The following is a 24,254-nucleotide window of genomic DNA, read 5'->3' as shown; positions in this document are numbered from 1 at the left end:
TAACTAAGAACACATATTTAGAGCAAAACTATCTTTACTTACGATGCCTCCCTCCCTCTCTTCCTTCCACTCCAATACTGGTATTTCTTTCCTTATCTCTTGGGGCACTAAGTCCATCACTAGTGTAATTTCCTGCCTCTCTTGCATATATTTATCTCCTGAGAATTCTTAGGAATGCATTTTTGACCCTCGCATCTAAATTCGTGGTCTGACACAGTTGTCCTTCCTTCTCAGAATTGTAGCTCTTCCCTTTTCACTGCAGTGAATCTTAATCAGGAGCCACACCCAACTCAGAAGAAATATCAGATTCTTCGGGTGGGCATGACGGTGGGAAAGGTGAGGGAGAAAAGCAATGGTGAAGTTGTGAACTCCGTGAGATTTCTGAGATGTTTCCTACTTTTGCTCTCCAGTGCCCAGCCTCCCGCCCCCACACCTTTGCTAAGAGTCATGGCTCTGGAATCAGAGAAAGGCCGAGATATAGTGTATAGTAAGGGATGGCTCCAAGGGCCTCCGAAACAACAGTTTGCTTTCATGTTGAGACAGAGAGGGAGACACCAATTTCCTAGCAAAGATCATGGCTCCAATTATCCACATGCAAAATCTACCTTAGACACATTTCCCTATTGACAGTTCACGGGTAGAACGTATGTTGGGGATAGCAGTTCTGTGAGGGACATGAGCATACCTCATCTGATGACAGCGCTAGGGATTGAGAGAGCCCCGGGGTTCTGGGCTCCGCTCCTAGGCCGCTCAGGTCTGCCGAGCTGGTACTACTGGGACTGAAGTCATCGTTGAAGGTAAAATTCTGTAACAATAAACGAAGCGCAGGGTTAAAAGAGCACCGTGAAGGAACCCAAGGTAGGTGTGCTTGCAAGTTCTAAAAAGGTTAATTTGAAGTCATCTCATTAGTTCACTTTGGGGTTGGTGATGACCTTCGACCAGGCAGTGTCGGACACTGCACCTGTGGTGAATGGGGGATTCTGAGAGCTTCTCTGCCAGGTGAAAGGATAGGTGTTTTGGAGTAATGATTCTGCAGTTTCTCTTCAAGGGTGCAGCATTCATTATCCTCTGCAACTGCTCAGAGGAGTGATATTAATGAGCCTATCTTCTTTGACCCTAATGGTAATGAGCAACAGTATAAGGAAAAAATGCAAGGTGGTGTGGAGAGCCTGAGCTATTAGGAACAGATGGCAATCCACATTAGAAAGGTAGCCGAGCGCCCCCAGGAGGCCCGCTGCCGCTGCGATAAACACTGAGGAATGGCAGGTCCTCTTCAGGGTGTGACCTTCAGAGATGGTGGGCTCAGGGAGGTCACAACCTGACTGCACTGCCTGCGCCGGTACAACGCTCACGTGGCACCAGCAAAGTCCAAAGAGGCTGCACTACGAGCAGACACATGCTCCCAAATAGTTGCCTGGGGGTAGAAAGAAAACTTCCCCAGAACCTCATTAAAATGTTCAGTGGATATTAAAGTCAAATACGTTCACAATGACTTCAGAGCTGCCTCGGTGAAAACATTTTAAACCAAATCTGGAGTCCCTCAAGTGTAAGATAATGGTAGAATTATTCAAACAACATTGAGATGTATCAGATCCAATGCTGAACATGTTTCAAGGCCAAAGTGGTCTACTGCTGTCAAAACTTCTTTTCTAATTGCTTCCCAGGGACTCTCAAGAACTTGGCCAACCCCATCTTGTTTCCTATTCCACTGCCTTAGAAATTGGACTGTCAGTTTTCCATTAGGTTCTCTTGTACTGGCTGAGCTGGCTGTCAAGAATAAATGCCATGCCAGAGGCTGGAGAGCTCAGTACCAACAGACTGCAGGGTGTGCGGAATGTTCAGAGAAGACTGAATCAGAGCACGGAGCTGGGCTAGTAGAGCGTGTAAGCAGGAGGCATTCAACACAGCGCATTACCATTTGGTATCGTCAGTGGAAATACAACCCCAAAGCCCCTCAAAACCCTGTGAGTTGTTGACCACAAGAAAAGAATTAAATTCAAGTAACTTTAACCACGTATTTCTGTTTGAGAAAGAAAAGTGAACACAGATAAAAGGAGACCACACAACATGTGAAAGTTAGCCACCGCATGTGTTTCAATAACATGTTAGATAAGGTTTGCAGTGTCATGCTGGAAATAACCATCATGCATTTAAAAACAAGCAGCATCCATGCACATACTTCCTAATTCTGCTAAAGTTAAAGAACTTTCGTGATAGAATTACAACAGCTGTTCGACATGGAAGCTTGATTTAAGAGAAGAAATAAGTAAGGGTGCTATGTCAGCATTGGTTTGTTTTAAAGAGTTTCATTTAGATGTATTGAACACATATCCAGTCCCAAATTTATCTGTTTTCCAGTAAATCTTGACGAGCGCAGCAAAAATAGTTTGGTAATGTAATTTAAACTGGAATGCTTGGTAAACAGATCTATCACACTGTGCCGTGATTCAAATGCATCTTTCCCAGCATGGTTTCACTGTCAAACGGAGATTAAATAGCAATATGTGAAAAGACAGGCAAATCAAAGATTAACGCACAATCTAGCAGGGACCAGTATTAAAGAAGGTGATGGTTAAAGGGGCTCTCTGTTCCCCGCACGGGAAGTACCATGCACTGTTTACTGCAGTGTTATCACATTGGCTTCTTGGATCCAGAGCATACACACAAGTTGAGAATGCTTCCCAAAGATTGAAGAGGAGGAAGAGATTTGGGGTTTTCTTGTTTGCTTTTTTAATCCAAGTGTTTTCTACCTTGGACCCCTTTTTATCTGAAATTAGAGTTTCAGGAGAAGGCTGGAGGGGACTTGGAGGTGAAGGCAGGTTCCTGAAGGAATAGGATCCTTTCCGGCTTTCGTGAAACCAGGAGAAAGGCATGCAAGGTGAGCGAGGGGAGGCCGGTGCTGTGGAGGAGGGCTTCGCTTTCCAGTGGTCCAGCCTGCCTCTGAAGATCCTGTTTCATGAAAAGAATGGGGGTGTTAGACAAAGAAAGGGCAGACTTGAAACTGACAGAAATGAACCCTGAAGGGGCTCCGAACACAGTTCGAAGTAACAATTTGAGAAATTGTCCTACACAACAGATACTTCTTTCTTTCACTTTTGACTGGAACATTAAGCCTAATCATTATGGGTTGTTGTTCTTTGTTTTGTTTTGTTTTGTTTTTGTTTTTTTTCTCGTCTAAATGGATTCTGTAATGACAGACGTTTTGTACTGCTATGTCCGTGATAAATTTTTATGAAATATACCTAATAATAAATACAGGGATGGGCAAAAAGTTAGGTCTGCAGTTATTTGTATGGAAAATAACACAACAATTAATACATAGGAATGCAAGAATAAGCCGTGTTTCACGTACTCACAACCATACACTTACTTTTGCCAGTGCCTGTGTATGTGGATGAATTACCATCCGGGAGGAGCTTGTCGTGCAGGAGCTGCTCTGAGGTTAGTCATCACAGCATCCCCTAATTGGAGACCCACATCAGTGCCTCACTGCTGGTGACTTTAGCTACTGATGAGCATTCTTTCCTGGCCTCCTCTCAACTCAGATTCCCAAGGGTCTCAACTTTAGAAAATGATGTACTTAAATAACTTGGAAATTTCAGGGCTCAGGATACTTTAAGCAGAACATACACTTGGTTGGTTTTTCATCATAATCTTCGTGCCTTTTCATAGAAGGAGCACCAGACCTGAAGTCTTAATACTCTGCTTGGAGGCCAGGGTCTGCCACCTTCGGAACATAGGACCATGGGCCTTTGCTCAGCCTCTATTCCCTTACCTATAAAAGGGGGATGTTTTATGTGTATCACAGGTGGTTAAGAATTAAATGAGACAGTATGTGTAAAAAGTGCTTTGAAAACTATAATGGTCTATGCTTACTGTTTAACATTCAAAGGCATTTGAGAACACAGTTTGAAACATGTTTTTCTTAATATCTTGCATTAGAGAAAAATAATTCTTAGGAACTGAGGCAGGAATGGGCAGTAGTATCTGCATCTTGGAAGAGGTCACCCTCAAAATGTCCAAATGATACTTGAGGCAGTGCCTACAATTTGTTAGCAGTTGATGTGATGACAACAAAGAGATTCTCTTTCATTTAAAAGTGACTCAACACCTTAGCTAGATAGCTAATGTCTGACATGGATACTGAATTTCAATCTTCTCACATCTCATTTCAAATATTTTGAAATATGACATGTTTCAAATTTACCTGAATAGTATAACTCCTAACAATTCCTGCTCACTTCCAAAGATTATTGTGAGAATCAAATGGGACAAATGTAAAACCATCTTATAAACTGTAAAGCAATGTATAAATGTAAAGCGATTGTAAGAATGATAATTAAAGAGAATGAAAAATCAGTGAAGTTTTGGAAGAATACTAACATCATAGATTGGGGGTGAAAAACTGTTGGCCACACTAAAGATTCCAGAAAAGAGGATGATTTAAATGGTGTATTTCTTTTTCTTTTCTTTTTCTTAGTGAATGGGAGCCATTCACTTTTTATGTTTTATTGATTTTTAGAGAGAGTGGGAGGGAAAGAGGGAGAGAGAAACATTGATATGACAGCAAAACATCCACTGGCTGCCTCCTGCATGCCCCCTACCAGGGATGGAGACCAAAACCTGGAATGTGCCCTGACCAGGACTTGAACTGGCAACCTTTCAGTGCACGGGAGGATGCCCAACCAACTAAGCAACACTGGCCAGGGCTAAATGGTGTTTTTCTTAAAATGACAACAACAACGACGACTACAATAAAATCACAAAGGAATCTGCAAGGATAACAGAAAGACTGACCAGAGAGGTGCCAACCTTCAATTTCATCTTAAAGTTTAAAAAAAATGTTGTATCCTTAAACCCACCTACTTCTTATGAAACGATGGAGGAGAGGAGTACAATAACTGAAAACGCATGCAAGCAGAGGCAGATTGGTCTTCTGTGGAAGTGCTTTCTGCTCCTGGGTCATGGACCAGTCCGCTAAGAATCACTGGGGCAGCTGTTCAAATGCAGATCCTTGGACACCCAGACTTACTGAATTAGAATTGTGAGAACAGAAGGGAGGAGTTGATCTGGAATCTACTTTAACACATATCTGAGCTGACTCTTAAAAATTTTAATATCTATATTTATTAATATTATCCTGAATGCAAATATGAGGCTTTTGGAACAGAATAGGTTATTACATACTTACATAAAATTATTGCACTGGTTCCCCATACCATAATTTTCTCTCTCCATAATGAGAACCAGATGTCTTAAAGTTGGTCTACTCTACACTGTAGGTGAGAAATGTAAAAAATATCAATCTGTACGGTTATATAGGAGAGGGCCAGCGGTCCCTGCCTTGCCCTGAGAGGAGGAGAGAAATCCTATCTCCTCAATGTAAACAAATTCAACTTGGGAAGGATCTTGGGTTCTCTCAGCCTTTGGAAAGAAATATAAGTCCTGGGGGAGATAAAACAAGTCATCTCAGGCTTTACAAGCTTGGGAATGTCTCCATCGAGAAGTCTCAGCCCCCTCTCCCATCCGCATTCCTTAAAAATGGAACCACACATTGGGGAGCTGGCTCTCTCTGTCTATCCATAATTTAACTTCTGAGGTTTATCTTTTAGCTCAGGCCCTACATTCCATTAAAAAATGCTGAGAAAGCTCTAAAATAAAAATATTTTCTCAGTAGCCTCACACTCTTCTAAGTAGGCATATCTGAAATAAACTGGACCTGATGATTTATTTTTCTCCTTTGGTTATAAATTTCTGAATCAATCAAAGTGACATGGGAAATTCTTTAGGTGTTCCATCCACAATTTAAATAAAGCATTGTAGTGCTTTGATACATGGATACTGTTTTAAGTTATAAATAGGCCATTATCAATGACAGCTAAACTATCTTCCTATTCCCAAGTGGACTGCCTTTGTAACAACCCTTTTAGAACAACCACTACCACTTTTTTTTTTTTTTTGCAAGAAACAAGATTATTGGTACCTAATTTTTGTCATTCTAATGACTTATTTGGAAAGGACTTTTGGTAGTTCAAACCCTGGCCAGGCAACATTTCAAACAAAATCTGAAGACCACATCTAAACGCTGCCATAAAATTCTCGCTGCCAGGAAAATATCCAAGACTGATAATTCCAGGTGCACTTGGACACCCAGCGCTGAAGGCAGGCCTGGAGGCCACAATGGGGGTGTGATGGAGGTGGTGAGGGAAGCTCAGCCTTGGTGATATCCAGAGGCTTTCTTAGACAATGAAGATAATGGAAGGCAAGAGGAAAAGTCACACAGAAAGAATGCAAGCGCACTTCTAAGGAGATGGCCACGTCCTCACAGCTGTAAACCACCGGTTCTGAGGTATTCTGAAGAATATTTTCCAATTCTCCAGGAGGTCTGGCTGTGCCCCGCTGAGGCTGTATCCTGCCCCCCTCATTTATTTGTGTATCCTCGATTCTAAAACTCCCTCCATACACTGATGTAACCTCTGTGTGTTTGCCAGTATCCACAAAGAGCTGAACAGGCATGCTTCCATTTGCTTGGATCTTGAGTAGGGAATGTTCATTTAAAAAAGTAAACTCTCCACTACTTTAAACTCATAGACCTATCAGCTTTCCAGACATGCTTTCTAAAATAAATGCCAATTTCCTTCCGGATAAATTGAACTATTGAGTCTACAAAAGGAGCACAGGAGTTTTGGTAACAGTTATTCTATTATTGATCACTCTTACAGCCTGTTTCACTTGGTGGAGAAATGTATTACGAATAAGATAAAATTCTTCCTTCCCTCCTTTCCTTTCCTTCCTCTTTTCTTTCTTAACATTTTTTACCCTCAGGGCAGGTTATGGGCTAAGTACTAACTCTATATTCATCCTTCATAATCCCCATGAAAATCAAGATCAGTGGATATGAATTCTTAATGGATCTGAAAAGAATTTCTAGGTATGTGCTCTGTACTTCCTTCACAGCTTGTACACTAATGGCTCACTGTCATTGAATCAAATCATAGCTATATTTCTGATTATTTTATTGTTAGGAACTGGAATGCTAAAATGTCATTTGGGGGTGGGCGATGAGGTGGGGAAGTAAGTTTCCTGGCATTTAAATGGTTTATAGTTTACAGCTCCATAGAACAATTAACTCATTTATATACATCTTGGAACCAGATTATCCTGGGGCTAGGACCCCAAAAATAAATTGCTAAGGTAAACACTCCATGGTGATTTTGGGGGGTTGGTTTTAACTTTGAATACAAGGTAAATCGGGGCACATACCTAGGCTGTAGGTACAATCCCTGGCCAGGGTGCTTATGGGAGGCAACTGAACCATGCTTCTCTCTCTCTCCCTCTTTCTTTCTTTCTCTCTCTCTCTCTCTCTCTCCCTTTCTCTCTCTAAAAAAAGAAATCAATAAAAACATAGCCTTGGATGAGGATTAAAGAATTTTTCTCTAGCACCCACATGAAAAAAACTTCTTAAGATAAAATTATTTTATAATGTTATTTAACCCAAAATATTCAAAGTATTATTTCAATATCTACTTAGTATAAAATTTTTAAGAAGATATTTAACATTCTTTTTTCTTATACTAAGTCTTTGAAATCTAGCATCCATTTTCTCTGATAACACATTTCAATATAGACTAGCCACATTTCAAGTGCTCAATGGCCACATCTGACCAGAGGCTACCATACTGGGTAATGCAGATGGAGATGGATGGGTGGTTGGGGACCAGGTTCTTCTAGTCCACCTCACTTATTTTTTGTAGGAAACCAAGGTCCAAGGAATTCAGAGACTTACCTATGGCAGAGTCAGGATGAATACTTGGGTGAATACTTGAATACTCAGTGGTGTGTTTTTTTTCCATTGTTCACACTTCAGGTAAATGAAGACTCACTTCCCCAGAGAAGTGCCCTCTCCCTTCCCTGTCATTTTCCCATGTGCCACTCTCTAACCTAGTCCTGAGATACACAGATCTGCTCACAGGGCTTTCCATTCAGGGACTAAATTTAGAGGTTCTCCCACCAGCTCCAAAGGTTGGCAACTGCTGCTTCAGGGTAAGAGGAAGCTCTGACAATTAAATGTTTCCTGCTTTTTTCTCTGCTATGTTACCTGTTTTTAAATCAGAATGTTCACTGAGCACATATTTGAAAAGGATAAAACCAAACCATATTTCTTTGTAGGGTTTGTCTGTTTATTTACTACTAGAGGCACGATGCATGAAATTTGTGCACTCAGGGGGGTGTCCCTCAGCCTGGCCTGTGCCCGCTCACAGTCTGGGAGCCCTTGGGGGGTGTCCGACTGACAGCTTAGGCCTGCAGGGAGCAATTGGACATCATTAGTGCTGCCGTGGAGGCGGGAGAGGCTCTCGCCACTGCCACTGCACTCGCCAGCTGTGTTCCCCCTGTGGGAGTGCACTGACCACCAGGGGGCAGCTCCTGCATTGAGCGTCTGCCCCCTGGTGGTTAGTGCGTGTCATCGCAACCGGTCAGTTTACATGTTAGCCTTTTATTATATAGGATTATTTTAACCTCATCTATTTGTTTCATGTGGGCCATGTGTTTGAATCATTAAGTCTCCACAGGAAATACAATAAAGTGAATTTTTTACTCTCAGGGAAGGAAAAAACTAAAACCAAGACCAAATTGGTTTTAGCAAGTATCTTAACTTTTTAATGTCTAATAGCCTCAGATTATAACTTAGATAATGTCTAATGGCCTCAGAATGACCTTATGAGAACTGGAAGAAACACCCAGGAGATAAGATTACAAACTCAATCCATGCGTTAGACTGCTCTTTCTGAGAAAGCCTCACTGGGGTGATGCATTTATTCCCAGTTCCCTGCAGCTGCTGTGCGATCTTGTGGCTAATGGTCCTCATCACCCACCTACCTCCAGGGACCCGGGAAACCAGCCTAGCTCAGCTGCTCTAAACTCCCACCTGGCAGTAATTGTCCTTTCTGGAGTATGTTTTGTAAGGTTCCGGACCCATTATCAATCTACATAGAAGAACAAAGGCTGTCATTGGATTTGATTAGTGTTAACCAAATTACTGTGATAGCTCAAAAAATTACCTTTTTGAAATAGAAAAGGTCTCTCTCCTTCCCTATTCTACTATTTCCATTACATGAATTCCTTTCAGTTGTCAGAATTCTACTATAATTACAAATAATTTGAAAATGATGATCCTAATTTAAAGCTATTCTATAGCGTTGGTACATGTAGAACCACCTGTGACTAAAGCAGAGACACCAGAGCTAGTGTTTTAAAGTTGTAGAGCTGGCCAGGAAGCCAAGGGGGAAGTCTGGCTGGTTCAAAAGCTGATGAGGCAGTGTGCACATGACAATCTGCCATCAGCCACCCAAGGTTTTGCCTGCCCTAGAGTAAGGTGAGCACTCACCAACAGAATCCAGATGTGCTTGCTTTTCATCTGGAATTTATACAAAGTGGTAATACTCTGGCTACTGCCTTCACATTCAGTAGAACCTTTGCATGCCTGCTGAATGCCTGTGGTTCTGCCCCTTTTAGCCTCAAAAGTGAGAGGGAGTGACTGCCTCAGAGGCCCAGAGAAGAAAGGGAGAAACTCAGAGGTGTCTGAGCTTCTCTCCCATTCTGTATCTTGGCTTCTGTCTCTTAAACAGTTTCATTACTTGTTTCTTTTATTTCCTCTAAGCATATTTGATAGTTTTCTATTCTTAACTTTAAGGCACAAAGTAGACTTTTATATTTCTCACTCCAAAATCACACAGTTAAATCTCTTTTGAGTTGCATTATGGTCTTATTTTAACTGAGATTGCTGTCCTCAATACACACAAAACTTTCTACCCTTTCTCCATTTTACAGCATAAAGGAAAACCAACTAACAAAAATAATTAATTTGGCACTCTCTCTTGTTACCCCCCTCCCAATTCTTCTGTAATCTCAGGGAGAAGGTACAACTTCTCACCACATGGTATACCAGTAAAAAGAAAAAGAAAACAAGGAAACAGCAGAGGACAACCTATGAAATGGGTAAGGGGTCCCCAAATGATTTTACAGTGCTTTATTCTTAGCATTTTGCCTGTATCTTTCTTACTCTATGCTTTTGAGATGATTCCCAAATTTCATAAGGAAATATAAGTCAGTCAGAGAAAGACAAATATGATATGATTTCACTTATATTTGGAATCTAAGAAGCACAATAAAAGAACAAACACAACAGAAACAGACTCATAGACACAGAACAGAATGACAGGTGTCAGACTTGTGGGGCTGGGTGAAAAAGGTGAAGGGATTGAGAAGTACAAATTGTAGTTACAGAATAGCCATGGGGGTGAAAGCACAGCTTAGGGAACATAGTCAATATTGTAATAACTAAGTATGGTGCCAGCGAGGGGACCACTTTGAAAGTATCTGATCGTCTAACCACTATGCTGTAATACCTGAAACTAATATAAAATAATATTGAATATAAACTGCGATTTTTAAAAAACTAACCATTACATAAGTAAGTACTTGAAGAGGACAGGAAGTATTGGAAAGACATCTAGACAGGAGACACAAGCCCCAGCTAATTGACATCAATTGCCTACTGCAGTGATGGCGAACCTTTTGAGCTCAGCGTGTCAGCATTTTGAAAAACCCTAACTTAACTCTGGTGCCATGTCACATATAGAAATTTTTTGATATTTGAAACCATAGTAAAACAAAGATTTATATTTTTGATATTTATTTTATATATTTAAATGCCATTTAACAAAGAAAAATCAACCAAAAAAATGAGTTCGCGTGTCACCTCTGACACGCGTGTCATAGGTTCGCCATCACTGGCCTATTGCATAGTCCTGGGGTAATCAATTCAATTATATAGAGGTGAAGCCTTCATCAGTAAAGTATGGTGTTATTATCAGCCCTCCAGATCTATTGTAAGAACCAAATGATAAGTGTAAAACTTCTCTGTAACTTGCAAACAATAATAATAGCAGCAAATTGTTATCTTTATTATTATTTTTATAATACCTTCTATGTGCCAGATAGCATTTTAAATGTTTTCATCTGGAATTTATACAGATGAATAAATTCTTAACCCTTACACTAATGTTATAAGGTAGATACTGTTATCACCCCCGTTCACACATGGGAAAATGGAGACACATAGGCTAAATAACTTGTCCAAGATTTAAAAGGTGAGAGCTCTGATTCAAACCCAGGCAGTCAAACTTCAGAGCTCTATGCTTTACTATCTCTCTCTACAAAGCGGAGTTTAAATGAAGTTATCTCAGAAGAAAACTTGAAAACATGCTGCATAAAGCCCACTTCTCTAAAGGAAAGTCTTTATGGAGCAGTACCCATAGTTGACAGGGGCTACCAACGAATAGCTGAGTCCAGCAGGAGACGGTCATCATTCTTACATGCTTGGGGATTGAACAGTCTTGAAAGCCAATAGGTACTTAATATCACATAGGCATCATTATGCTGTGCTTAGATAAATATTTGGTGAAACTGTTCATGAGATCAAAATTCTGCAATTAAGGCAATGGCTCTCCCAGGGCCCAGTGTAGGCTTTAATTGGAGTAAGACATATAAATTGTGAAATTTTTCTTTCATCTCACTGTAGGTATATTGAAGACACTGACAACTGATTTTGGTGAACAAGGGAAGGGGGCCAGGGAGTTTAGTTATAAAGATGGATCTGTGTCCTCAATCACTCACCCATACCTGCTACTCGGAGAAAACCTATTGGCTTCTTTTTCTTTCCATTTCTTTCCCTTGTTGGAGTTCCTTCGCAACGGTGCCCTATAAAGGCAGACACATTCAGAAAGGGAAAGCTGACATGTTCTCCTTTAATCCTTCTTTTACAGAGGGCTTGCCTTTCACATCATGAAGTGCTTACCCCAGATCCACAAACTTCCGCTTAATTTTCCCTCCTTGTACCACCAACGAACTGGATGCCCTTAGTGATTTGGGACCTTTGGCACCATCTAGAATATATACATATGTAAAGAAAGACTAGTTATTATTATTTTTAAAGCTATGAGTCAAAAGTAAGTGCATCTCTTTAAGAGAACTGACTAAATTTATAACTATAAAAGAAAATAATGGATGCCTTTTTAAAAAAGATATAAGAAACCTAGCTATGCTGAGGAACATTCAGTAAAGCTAGAAGATATCCTGATAGATCAAGGCCCGATACTCATCACAAAGAGCTTTAGCTTCAAAAATATTGAAATGAATAAAATAAGGAGGAATCAGCACTATCAAGTCACCTTTTACATTAACAGCAGGGACCAACATAACTTTCCTTTTGTTCCAGCCCTCTTATCTCTCAGGTCAGCACAGAAAGCCACCCCTGAGAGTCAGAGAAATTTAGGGAGGAAGTGATGGGCAGAGCTTTCCCTTCCGGCCTAATGGCCTGTGGCCAGTCCTGGGACAGAGGAAGGCAGAACATGGGGAAGGCTTTCTAGAGCAGGGACTCAGCTCTAGGACACTGATATCTTTGAAAGGTCTCTCTTTGAAGTTGGGTTGGAGCATAACTTGGTTGGCCTCCTGTGATGGCGAAGATGCCAAATGCTCCTCAGTGTCTGGAGCTGAATGATCTTTGCCCTTGAGTTAAGCTGGCACTCCAAATGGTAGCAGCTGCTGGGGATGGGCACCCTGGAAATAATGCCAAAAACCAATCAGTGGAGAGACTCTGCGAATGGAGTTAGATTCTACTGGTGCAACTTATTCCACTTTGGACAAGGTGGAAAACTCCTAAGGCTCTACCTGGAACCATTTAGCAAAGGATGCTGTTTGGTATTATCTTTCAGCATATCCAGCTATCTGAGATGATTAGCAAAGGGTGTTTTAATATTGATGCATATTAGAGTGTGAAACTACTCCTCCCTAATTATTGCTGTCTATCTCTATCTCTTTAAAATTAAATAATTTCCAGCAACTTCCTGGCATGGAGTGCAGAGAGAATAGTCCTGTCCTCCTAAGAAAGTGTTCAATTAACCATGCAGGTTTATTTTGTTTATTTCAGGAGAAATTTCTTAACATGCATCCTTACAAAACACACAGTTCTCATTTAGGAGTCTATGTTCAAAGCTCTAAAGAAGCACAGGATATTAACAAACACTCTAAGGGTTCTTCTCAATGAGATTTCCATATTCTTAGTTAGTGACACTCAGATTACAATTAATTCCTTGAAATGTACATAATAAAATACAAGAGTCAGAAATATATCCACATCCAAACCCACTTCTAATCTAAAATATTATGAGTATTTACATTGTTACTCTTTGGGTAACTGAATTAATCAGCCACAGATGTGACACAGACACACAAAGAAAATCCATGGACATGGCACAGATACCTTCTGAGATGATTTTGCTAATGGACATTAAAAAAAAAAAAAAGCAGGATTTCAATTCTCTGAAGAGAAACCAGAGAAAAGAAAGTGTTGGATCCTTCCACGTCAATCTTAAAGTAACTCTTAATGGCTAGGACTGTGCAAAGTTAAAAAGGAGACTGCCTATTATTTTCTGAATTAGAGGTAGCTGAGATGGTGAGAGGACCAGATGAGACAATGCACTTGGATGCACTCTGTGACCTATTAGAGTTGCAGTTACTGGACCTCTTGGGACTAAAAGCCTGATTGTACCCATCACAGAGCCTGCTGCTAGGCAACCTCACATCATTATCTCACACATTTGCCAAAGTGTGTTCCAAGGAACACTTGTGTGAATGCCTTCAAAAAACTGAAGAGGCAAGATTAAGTAACAATGCACTTTCCCATTTTAAATCAATCAAGTACCTTTTAATGGACATCAGAACTTCTAGTCTACATAAAAACCAACATTGGATCGTTAGATTTCAGGAGAAAAATAGAAATGTGACATTTTTTGTTTGTTTATGTAGCGTTATGTAAAATTCTATTAGGCTTTTTGAAATCTCTCCAATACTACCTTCATGAGCAATTAGAAGACTGCTGACCTGGTCCTCATTTCCAAAGGCACTGAAAGAACTCCTGACAGCTAAATACTAAGGCTTTTATGGACTTCATTCTCCTCAATCTCAGGGCAAAAGACTCTTGATTACCTCCAAAGCCTGGCTCCTCTCCTGAGTGTACAACCTCCTCTATTATAAAATGAGTTGATCATCTTTCCCCCATAATATTTCTGATTTCCTATTTTATATTAATGACAAGATCATATTTTCTGAGGCTAGAAACCTATGATCAGTTTTGACCTCCTCACTTCCTTCCCCCTATATTAGGGGTTCTCAACCTGTGGGTCGCGACCACTTTGGGTGTCAAACGACCCTTTCACAGGGGTCACCTAAGACCATCGGAAAACACATATATGATTACATATTGTTTTTGTGATTAATCACTATGCTTTCATTATGTTCAATTTGTAACAATGAAAATACATCCTGCACATCAGATATTTACATCACGATTCATAACAGTAGCAAAATTACAGTTATGAAGTAGCAACGAAAATAATTTTTATGGTTGGGGGTCACCACAGCATGAGGAACTGTATTAAAGGGTCGCAGCATTAGGAAGGTTGAGAACCACTGCCCTTTATCTAGTCAACGTCTGTGTCAAAGGTTCTTGCATCTTCACTGCTCCTCCTTAGAGGAGATCCCCTCAGAGTCTCTCCTAACTCATCTTTCCCATACCTAGTGTATTTTCATTCTTACTCCTCTGCTCAAACATCTTATGGTTTCCCAGTAAGGCAAAATACCTAAGGTGTTTAAATTCTACAATTGTAGACTCAACCTACTGTGCAATTATATGTGCAACCACTCTTAACACACATAAACAAACTGCTTCAGGCAGCCTGGGGCAGCCCCATTCCTTTAAATTCAGCTTACTTGTGCCTGTCTCTGGCAATGCCATCTCTCCCTGCTGGACCTGCCTTCCTTACCTACCTTTTCTGCTTTTTCAGTGGTTACTCTATGTTTTTTTAACATCCTATTTGCCAACCTCAGCTGGATATAATCTTGCCCTCTTCTGAGCAATTATATAAAAAGGCCTAATGCAATATATTAATAGTAAATGAATCCTGAAAATTGATATACTTGCCAGGACATTAATTCAACAAATATTTCTGAAGGCATGTCCTGTGTCAGGCAATGTGCTAATAGTTACATGTAAAATTAGAATAGTAATCTCTAGATATCACCAGTAGAAAACTGATAGTGTTTAATTTACTCTACTTAACCTTGTCTGAATAAAGGTCCATTGCTATATAAGTCTAGAGACCAGCAGTTCAGTTTTAGGTTACTCAAAGAATAGGCATGAGGACAATATATTCATGCCTCCTATTATCATATAACTTGTTTTATAAATCTCTAGAAATAGTCTTTTACCTTCTCTAATTTTAACTCAAATGGGGTTAAACGTTTACCATTTAGCCAATTACAATGGGGCTTTTTTAATCTTAGTTTCCCTTAAGATCCCACAAATATGACAACAAAATGATGACTTGTGAATGCAGTATTAACTTGAGTTAGAAATCCTTCACTTCAATTAGGTGTTCAATCATACCAGTGAGTTATCCTCAGGATAGCAATCCAATATAGCTATAACTTAATCATTAACTTTATAGTAAACTGACAGACCAAAAGCAGTAGTATATTACTGTTTTAAAAATCTAGATAAAGGGTAAACAATGACTAAGACACTTTCAGAGTTTATCTGACAATGTTCAGTGGAAGGTAATATATGTCTAGACCAGGGGTCAGCAAGCTTTCTCTGCAAAAAAAATTTATGTTTGTGGGCTCTTATCTCTGTGACAACTACTCAACTCTGCTCTTGTGCATGAAAGCAGAGAGAACCAAACTGAGTGTGGTACCCAGAAGACTTTATAAGGGCAGGTGGAGGCTGGATTTGGTGTGATGACCTCTGTTCTAGAAGACCTGCATTGGTTTCTGCAGAGACATACTTAATTCATCCAAGACACTTAGTATGCATCAATTATATGCCTTACTTTTTGGGGGGACTAAGAATACAAAGATGAACATGATGAATGAGAAAACTTTGTCTCACACTTGACAACTAGATCACTTATCATACACAAAGGGATAGAAGCAGAAGTAACTGAAAACTTCTATGGGATCATAGAGGAGAGAATAATTCCCTCCGTCTGGGAATGGAAAGGGAGCCATGAAAGGAGGTGAGGTTTAAGCTGGGCTCTGAAGAAGGACTAGAAATTTCCTAGAATGGTAGGTAAGAATGTAAACGTGAAGTCTAGTTTGTACTTGTGAGTACTGCTAAACCCCATTCTAGTTCATTTAGTGAGGAGCCAATGACTTGTAAGAACCACGTATATAAACACACAGAGGGAAATCAAGTTAACCATATTTCACCTCTGTGCTGCCTAGGTCTGCATAGTGAATTAGTCTCATAGAGCAAGGAACTCCAGGATTTTACACAGTGCTATTCTCCAAATTGGGTTTTGAGAACAACAAAGCTAGATCCTACTCTGTGAATCTATATTGTATTGGAGCTTGAAATGTCACAAAATTGGAAGCACGGAATTTCCCTAATGTTTTAATGATACTGAGGTCCATCTTGGGAACTAGGTAGGGAGAGTCCCTGAGGGACATGAAAGAGCTATAGGATTGGCGATGCTGCAGTGAAACGAGCATTGATCAGTCAGCCAGTCTAATGAGAATATTCCGTACACACGTCCAGGTAACTTTAATTTTTTGCTCATTCTGATTTATGAATCTAACAACCAGGAGAGTACAAAACACATGAATGATGTTGGTTATTATATCAGTTGTACCTCCCAAAGTAAATAAAACAATTAGTATTCTGGTTCTTTCTAAGTTGAACAGTATGAATCAGTCCCTCTGAACTTGATTAAATCTCGGTGCATTATTGAGTTTCCAGACTTAGAACACTAAGGCCTAGAGTCTTGGCTCTCAAAACACCGACTTGATGAGAGTTTTTGAAGGTTTTCATCCTTGTGGAAGCAGGCCAAATTACACTGCAAGTCCTTCAACAACCTGACAACCACTTTTGATGAATTAGTGGGCTGGACATATTTTATTTTGCCTCCACTAGCATTTTGTCCTCCCTAAGTATTTAATTTTTATCTCAAAACTTCTAGAAGAGCTGTGCTTAGGACCAGTCTATGGAAGATAATTCCAGCAACTGATAAGCTCAGGAAGGGAAACCAGGAGAAATATCAGAAGTAAAGCTATGATGCTTACCAACAGTTACAAAACAGAGTGAGCTCCCACCATCAACTGTATTTCTATGTTCACCACAAATTATAGAAAGATTAAATTTTGGATCTGGTACAGATAAATGAGTAAGGACTTTTAAAAAATGCAGTGATTTGCAATCATAACTGCAATGTAGGAGTGTGTCTCATATCACTGCTGGCACTGGTTGGTGGGACTCTTGAAAGGTTTTGGCAATTTGATGGTATCTAATTTAAATGACAATTTCTCCATCATCTTTTTACATTTTATACATAATGCAGATTTTCTCTTCAATGAACGGACAGTTTATTTCCTTAGCATATTTTTTGCTTTAAGAAAAATTATTTGAAGCTATTTGTATATTAAAGTCTATTGATTAACTTTGTATATGTGGTCCTTTTTATGTTTTTTATCTACTGAAATCAAGACTATTTATATGATAGTTGCAGATTTTAAAGAAAAAACAATAAAACAAAACCTCCATTTCATTTGTCATCCCACTTCCACTGCAGTGTATACATATGAAGTCCTGTATGTACTTCCTTATTTCTACTCCCTGACATTCTCCCCATGTAACTAGCTTTGTCATACCCATTCATAACTTCAATATTGTGTTTGTATCTCTAAGTAATCTGCTAGTTTTGTTTAACTCTATATCAAGAATCACATATATTAGTCTGTATTTACTTGTAACTTGCTTTTCAATGTCTTTTTCTAGAGATTCACCCTGTTGTAATGTTTCAGTGTGGTTTGTTCATTACAGGGATATACTACAACTCATTTATCTTTTTTTACTGGTGATTATTCTAGTGATTATCAGTTTTTGGTTGTTCTCAGGTTTTACTATTACATAACAGGACTGCTATGGATATTCCTGTACATGATTCTTAGCAGACAAGTGCAGGATTTCTTTTGGATATATAAATAGGTAAAGATTTGCTGGGTAGGCACATTTTCAAATTTACTAGGTAATGCCAAATGGTTTCTAAAGAGCTTGTACCAATTTACACTTCCACCAGCAAATATCTGATTTATGGTTGTCTCACATATTCACAAGCATCTGGTAATATCAGATTATAATATTTTTGGCAATCTGGTAGGTATAAAATAGTATCTCATTTGGTGTATTTCATACTTTTCTGATTACTAATGGGGTTTAACAGCTTTTTATAAATATTATGGGCATTTGATTTTCATTTTCTAGGAAGTGCCTGTTCAGGACGTTATACATTTTCCTCCTGGATTATTTGTCTTTTTTTTTTTTAGGGCTTTATAGGAGTTATTTACACAATCTGGACACTAATCCTTTGTAAATTACATGGGGAGTAAATATCTTCTCTCAAGTTTTAGGGATTCTTTATTGTGTCTTTTGAGAAATAGGACTTTCTCGTTTTACTTTACCCATCTTTTCCTTATGATGTATGCTTTTTACATCTTGTTTAAGAAAACCTTCCCTATCCTAAAGTCACAAAATGTTCTCCTATATACTTTTTAAAGTTTTATAGTTTTGTATTATCTAATTAAGTATTGAATCATCCTTGAATGAAACTTCTAAATGGTATATGTATATTATAATTTTTAAAAATATGGATAACCAAATTTCCAAGAACAATTTATTAAAAACAATTCTTTCTCTACCCATCTACACATGCAACTGTCATAAAATGTATGTGTATATGAAACCTGCTTCTAAGCTCTTTATTTTGTTTTTTATTTCGATACCTCCATATAAACAAAATGCAGAATTAAATAATTCCAGGTATCAGGTAAGCAAGGCCCTCCACTTCAGTCTTCTTCAAGAGTTTCAGGTACTTTGACCTCTTTTTCTTCCTATAAATTTAGAATCAGCCTGTCAAGTTCCACAAAATGTCTGTTGTACTGAATCTCCAGATAAGTATGGAGAGAAATGAGATTTCTTTTTTGCTATTCAATTTTTTAAATGACAAAAGAATTTTACATTGAACAAACATATATCCACCCCCTAGTTTCTATAACTTCCATTTTGCTACATTTTCCTTATCCTATAACCACCCCTCTAATCATCTATTAATCCATTCATTTTTTAATCCATTAATTTTTAATTGCATTTCAAAGTAAATTGCAGACACTTCACCCTTATACTTATGAAGGTGTTGATTTTTACATATTTATTTTATATCATTTCTTTTTCAGATGTGAAAGGTAATACAGTTGACTCTTGAACAACATGGGTTTGAACTGCATGGGTCCTCCCATACACAGATTTTTTTCAACAAATATACAGTCAGCCCTCTGTATCTTCAGGTTTTGCATCCGTGGATTCAACCAACCATGGATTAAAAACAGTATTTTTGATCTGCAGTTGGGAAAATATGGATATGGAAGGCCAACTGTATGCCTTATTCTATACCATTTTATATGAGATTTGAGCATTCACAACTTAGAGTATCTGTGGGGAATCCTGGAACCAATCTTCATGGATAGCAAGGGACAAATGTAGTTAAGTTTTTGAGAAGTCAAAAGTTCTATGTGGATTTTCAACTGTGTGAGGGTCAGCACTCCTAGTCTCACATCATTCAAGGGTTACTATATAACCCAATATACTTGGTTACTTCAAAGGAACATGTCAGATGTGGTAGGAAGAGCATGAATCTATTCTTTTTTTTTTTAATCTATACATCATTTAACTTGTTTACACAAGAATTTGTTACTTCTATAAATTAAAACATACTATTAAAAAGACAAAAGTGTACTGACACTACTTTGAAATTCTGGTGTTAATTCTAGAAGCCTCTTATAAAAATTAATTCACTAATCTCCCTGCATTACCTTTATCAGAGCTTTCTACCACATTTGCAATATAAATCATTATTGTGAAAATTTCTTCTGAATAAAAACCAAACTAATAGGTTATATCACTTTCATCTTTATATATATACTAGAGGCCCGGTGCACAAAAATTTGTGCACTCGGAGGGGAAGGGGGGTCCCTCAGCCTGGCCTGTGCCCTCTCACAGTCTGGGACCCCTCGGGAGATAATGACCTGCTGGCTTAGGCCTGCTCCCGGGTGGCAGAGGGCAGGCCCAATCACTAGGTGCAGCCCCTGGTCAGGCTCAGAGCAGGGCCGATTGGGGAGTTGGGGCGCCACCCCCTGTCATGCACAGAGCAGGGCGGATTGGGAGGTTGCGATGCTACCCTCAGTCATGCTCAGGGTAGGGCCAATTGGGGGGTGGGGGAACCACCCCCTGTCACACTCAAGGCAGGGTTGATGGGGAGGTTGCGGCACCACCCCCTGTCACGCACAGAGCAGGGCTGATCAGGGGGTTGGGGCGCTGCCCCCTGTCACGCTCCCCCTTCACGCACAGAGCAGGGTTGATCAGGGGGTTGGGGAGCTCCCCCCTGTCACGCACAGAGCAGGGCCCATCAGGGGGGTTGGGGAGCTCCCCCCTGTCACGCACAGAGCAGGGCCCATCAGGGGGTTGGCGAGCTCCCCCCTGTCACGCACAGAGCAGGCCCATCAGGGGGTTGAGGAGCTCCCCCGTGTCACTCACAGAGTAGGGCCGATAAGGGAGTTGGGGCACAGCCCCCTGTCACACACAGAGCAGGGCGGATCAGGGGGTTGGGGCGCCTCCCTCTATCACCCACAGAGCAGGGCCGATCAGGGGGTTGGGGCGCCGCCACTGTCACACTCAGGGCAGGGCTGATGGGGAGGTTATGGCTCTACCCCATCACACGCAGAGCAGGGCCCGTGGGGGGGTTGGGGGGGTTGGGGCGCCTCACCCTGTCACACACAGAGCCGCAGGACGATCAGGGGGTTGCGGCACCGCACCCTGTCACACACAGAGCCGCAGGGCGATCAGGGGGTTGGGGCGCCACACCCTGTCACACACAGAGCCGCAGGGCGATCAGGGGGTTCGGGAGCTCCCCCCTGTCACGCACAGAGCAGAGCTGATCAGAAGGTTGGGGCGCCTTCCCCTGTCACGAACAGAGCAGGGTGGATAGGGAGGTTGTGGCTCCGCCCCCTGTCATACACAGAGCCGCAGGGCAATCAGGGGGTTTGGGCGCTGCCCCGTCACGCTGATCCTGGTGCTGGGAGGCCTCGCGGCTCCACTGATCCTGGTGCTGGGAGGCATATTACCCTTTTACTATATAGGATAGAGGCCTGGTGCATGGGTGGGGCTGGCTGGTTTGCCCTGAAGGGTGTCCTGGACCAGGGTGGGGGTCCCCACTGGGGTGCCTGGCCAGCCTGGATGAGGGGATGATGGCTGTTTGCAGCTAGTCATACACCCTTCAGGGTGGGGGTCCCCACTGGGGTGCCTGGCCAGTCTGGGTGAGGGGCTGAGGGCTGTTTTCAGGCTCGCGGGTGACTGAAGCTCCCAACTGCTCCTTTTTTTCTTTTTTGTTTTTATTCTGGGCCAGCTTTAGCTCTGGCTCCAGTCTGAGGCCTCTGCTGGGTTCTATAATCGAGACACTGTATCAACTCCAGCTCTGAGATCCCGGCTCACTGAAAGCTGGTTTCTGGGGTTTTGTTTATCTTCTATATTTGTTACAATGTTTCAGACTGCAGGCTCAGAGGCCTGCAGGAGCAGGCGGGGAACGTTGGAGTCCTCCGTCACTGAAGCAAGCAAGCCTCATGTTAGTTTCAAGCTGCCTGTCTGCTGGCTGCCATCTTGGCTGGCAGTTAATTTGCATATCTCGCTGATTAGCCAATGGGAAGGGTAGCGGTCATACGCTAACTACCATGTTTCTCTTTTATTAGATAGGATATGTATATCCATATATATACATATGTATTTTTTCCATATGACTATGTTAGTGTTTATTGAAACTTGGCTGCTATTCCACAAAATCTCTAGAAGGCATCCTGAATAACATCCTTCATTAGTAAACTTGTGGAGAACTAAAGAAATAAAAATACTAACTAGTTAGAAAAAGATAAACATAAATAAATGGAAGAGGAATGTTCTCTTATTCCATAACATAAAAAAGCAATATTAATTATTAGCTGTGAGAAGACAAAGAACTTAGGATTATGAGAAAAAAAGTTATTTTTATATTACAGAAATCAAGGTGTTAATTAGACAAAATGAAATAAAACAAATTGACAGTACCTTTTTCTTGTGCTATTTTCCTGGTGGTGGTTTGATGATGGCAAGGAGATTCTTCCATATCGTGATCAGATTTTGAAGGAGAGGAGAGTGAAGAGTCTCCCCAAGTACAGGAGGAAGGCTCCCTTTCTGGGTGCAGGGGTCCTTGAGATTCAGTTATCTGGTCAGACTTGGAGAAGGGCACACTGACAGCCTCGGAAGTGAGGGATGGAGCACCAGAATCTGATTCTGGAGAAGAAGTTCGCAAACCCTTGGGCAGAAGTGATTTGGTAATATGCATGTGGTTACAGAAACTGTTTGAAGGCTGTCAATATAAGAGATTATAAAGGAGGTTATGCCACTGAGCATCGGTTCCATGTAATACTTACTTTGAAATCAGATCGACCTTATTATTAGTGAATCCCCATGAAAACCAATTTTGTTTGTTGGTTTACAAATGAGACTCCATAGTTCACAAAGACTCACCATATTACCATTGTAACTAACACAGACACCTAAGACATATAGGAACAATAATTTGTACATTCATTATTTCCTACTAGGTAGAACCAACTGCTGAATATCAAAAACACCATCATGAAATATGACAATGTGGATAATACTCTTGGTTAGTTTACTGAATGAGTATAGAAAGAATTTGAATTACAACAATGTATTGAGTTGAATAAGGATTTTGGAGACCAAAAAAAAAAAAGTGAACTATTCCAGCTATTTCAAATGAGGCCATAGAAACTGGTTGCAGAAAAATCAATAAGCTGTAGGAACAAGGATAGAGCCCAACACTGTAATCAGGAAACGGTCAAGGGCGCTCACCTTTCGCTCTAGGCTGTCCTCCCCATCTGTTGAACTGACACTATCATAAAGCCTTGTCCTAGAGGGCCTCTGGCGTCGGTTCTTCACGGACAGCTGGGCTCGGGTTTTCAGGGCTTTCGAATCCAGGCGCTCTGTCTCTGGGACTGCTTCATTCAAGTCTAAGAAAAGACCATTGCAAAATAATCAGGGAGAGAAACTTTCGGAGAGGATTGATAAAGAGACCACAGACACTGATAACAAAATCTTACGGTTATCAGTAACACCAGGCAGGAAACCATGATGGCCTGTATAATATCCCACAGGTAACAAAAAATATATATTTAAAAAAAGGGAGATCTAGGAGAAGTGTACAAAGACTTAGGGAGAAAAACCAACACTAAAGGTGACCAAGGCAACAACAAAAATCTAACATCCAAAAAGCATAAAACCTTCCTAAAACATAATTATAAGAAGCACTGATTTGCATTTACTTATTTATGTGTCTGCATGCTGGAGTGTTTGATGAACAATATATAAGGGGGAAGGTCTATGAAAGTTGGGCGATCTTAGAAACTAAGGACAAAAACCTAAGCAGGTCAGGTGTCACGTCAAGTACAGGTAATAAAAGATGAGCATCGGTGTAAATTTTCTTTAGCAAAATTTACTTAGGCTTTTATCTTTTTCCTTTTACCTTTTCAGAGTGGCAGTCATTAAATGAAATCATGCTGTTCAAGAAATTAATAATTAAGTACTTCTGGGTTTAAATTATTAAAATAAAGCAAATAATGGAGTCGCAAAAAATAAGTACTGATATTAATAGAATAAAACAATTTCTCACAGTAGCAGTACCCCAGGAAATTCCTTATCATAATAAAGATAAAGGTGTACTCTGAATATATTATATTACAAAACCAAAACAAGTAAGCACCTCAGGTCGTACCTCTCTTATGTATGGAAGTTAGCAACTGGCATATGATTTTAACACATTTTTCCCTAGGAGATACATCTATTGAATGACAATATTTAAAGAAGATTTTGACTTTTCATTTCCCATATTTGAAAGAAAAGTGAATATACAGAAAAGTCAGACCATTCAGTTCTATATAAAGGACAGCTAAATATTTTATTAGTCGTCTCTTTATGTTTTTACTTGTCAATGGAGGAAAGAAATCTCCTTTATTACTTTCATTTCCTCCTTCCAATA

At 40.2% G+C, this 24,254-nt stretch overlaps 1 protein-coding gene across 14 annotated transcripts in view; it reads right to left on the bottom strand.

The window, feature by feature from the left end:
• Window positions 1-24,254, bottom strand: part of PPP1R9A (protein phosphatase 1 regulatory subunit 9A) — a 260,733-nt gene that overhangs the window by 8,804 nt on the left and 227,675 nt on the right. For 5 of the 14 annotated variants that reach the window (XM_059712351.1, XM_059712355.1, XM_059712357.1 and 2 more), the window contains 6 exons: window positions 23,072-23,229; window positions 22,262-22,562; window positions 11,858-11,945; window positions 11,677-11,760; window positions 2,751-2,949; window positions 686-805 (listed from right to left, as the gene is read on the bottom strand). In XM_059712351.1, the coding sequence (XP_059568334.1) occupies window positions 686-805; window positions 2,751-2,949; window positions 11,677-11,760; window positions 11,858-11,945; window positions 22,262-22,562; window positions 23,072-23,229 (950 nt within the window). The remainder of the gene's footprint in view (window positions 1-685; window positions 806-2,750; window positions 2,950-11,676; window positions 11,761-11,857; window positions 11,946-22,261; window positions 22,563-23,071; window positions 23,230-24,254) is intronic. The other 9 variants (XM_059712360.1, XM_059712362.1, XM_059712363.1 and 6 more) reach the window with 4 other exon arrangements.

Source organism: Myotis daubentonii, chromosome 10 (genome assembly GCF_963259705.1).
Source record: "Myotis daubentonii chromosome 10, mMyoDau2.1, whole genome shotgun sequence".
NCBI classification, from domain to species: Eukaryota; Metazoa; Chordata; class Mammalia; order Chiroptera; family Vespertilionidae; genus Myotis; species Myotis daubentonii.
Note: the sequence above shows the minus strand (reverse complement) of the source record. Positions and strands in the feature narration are given on the sequence as shown.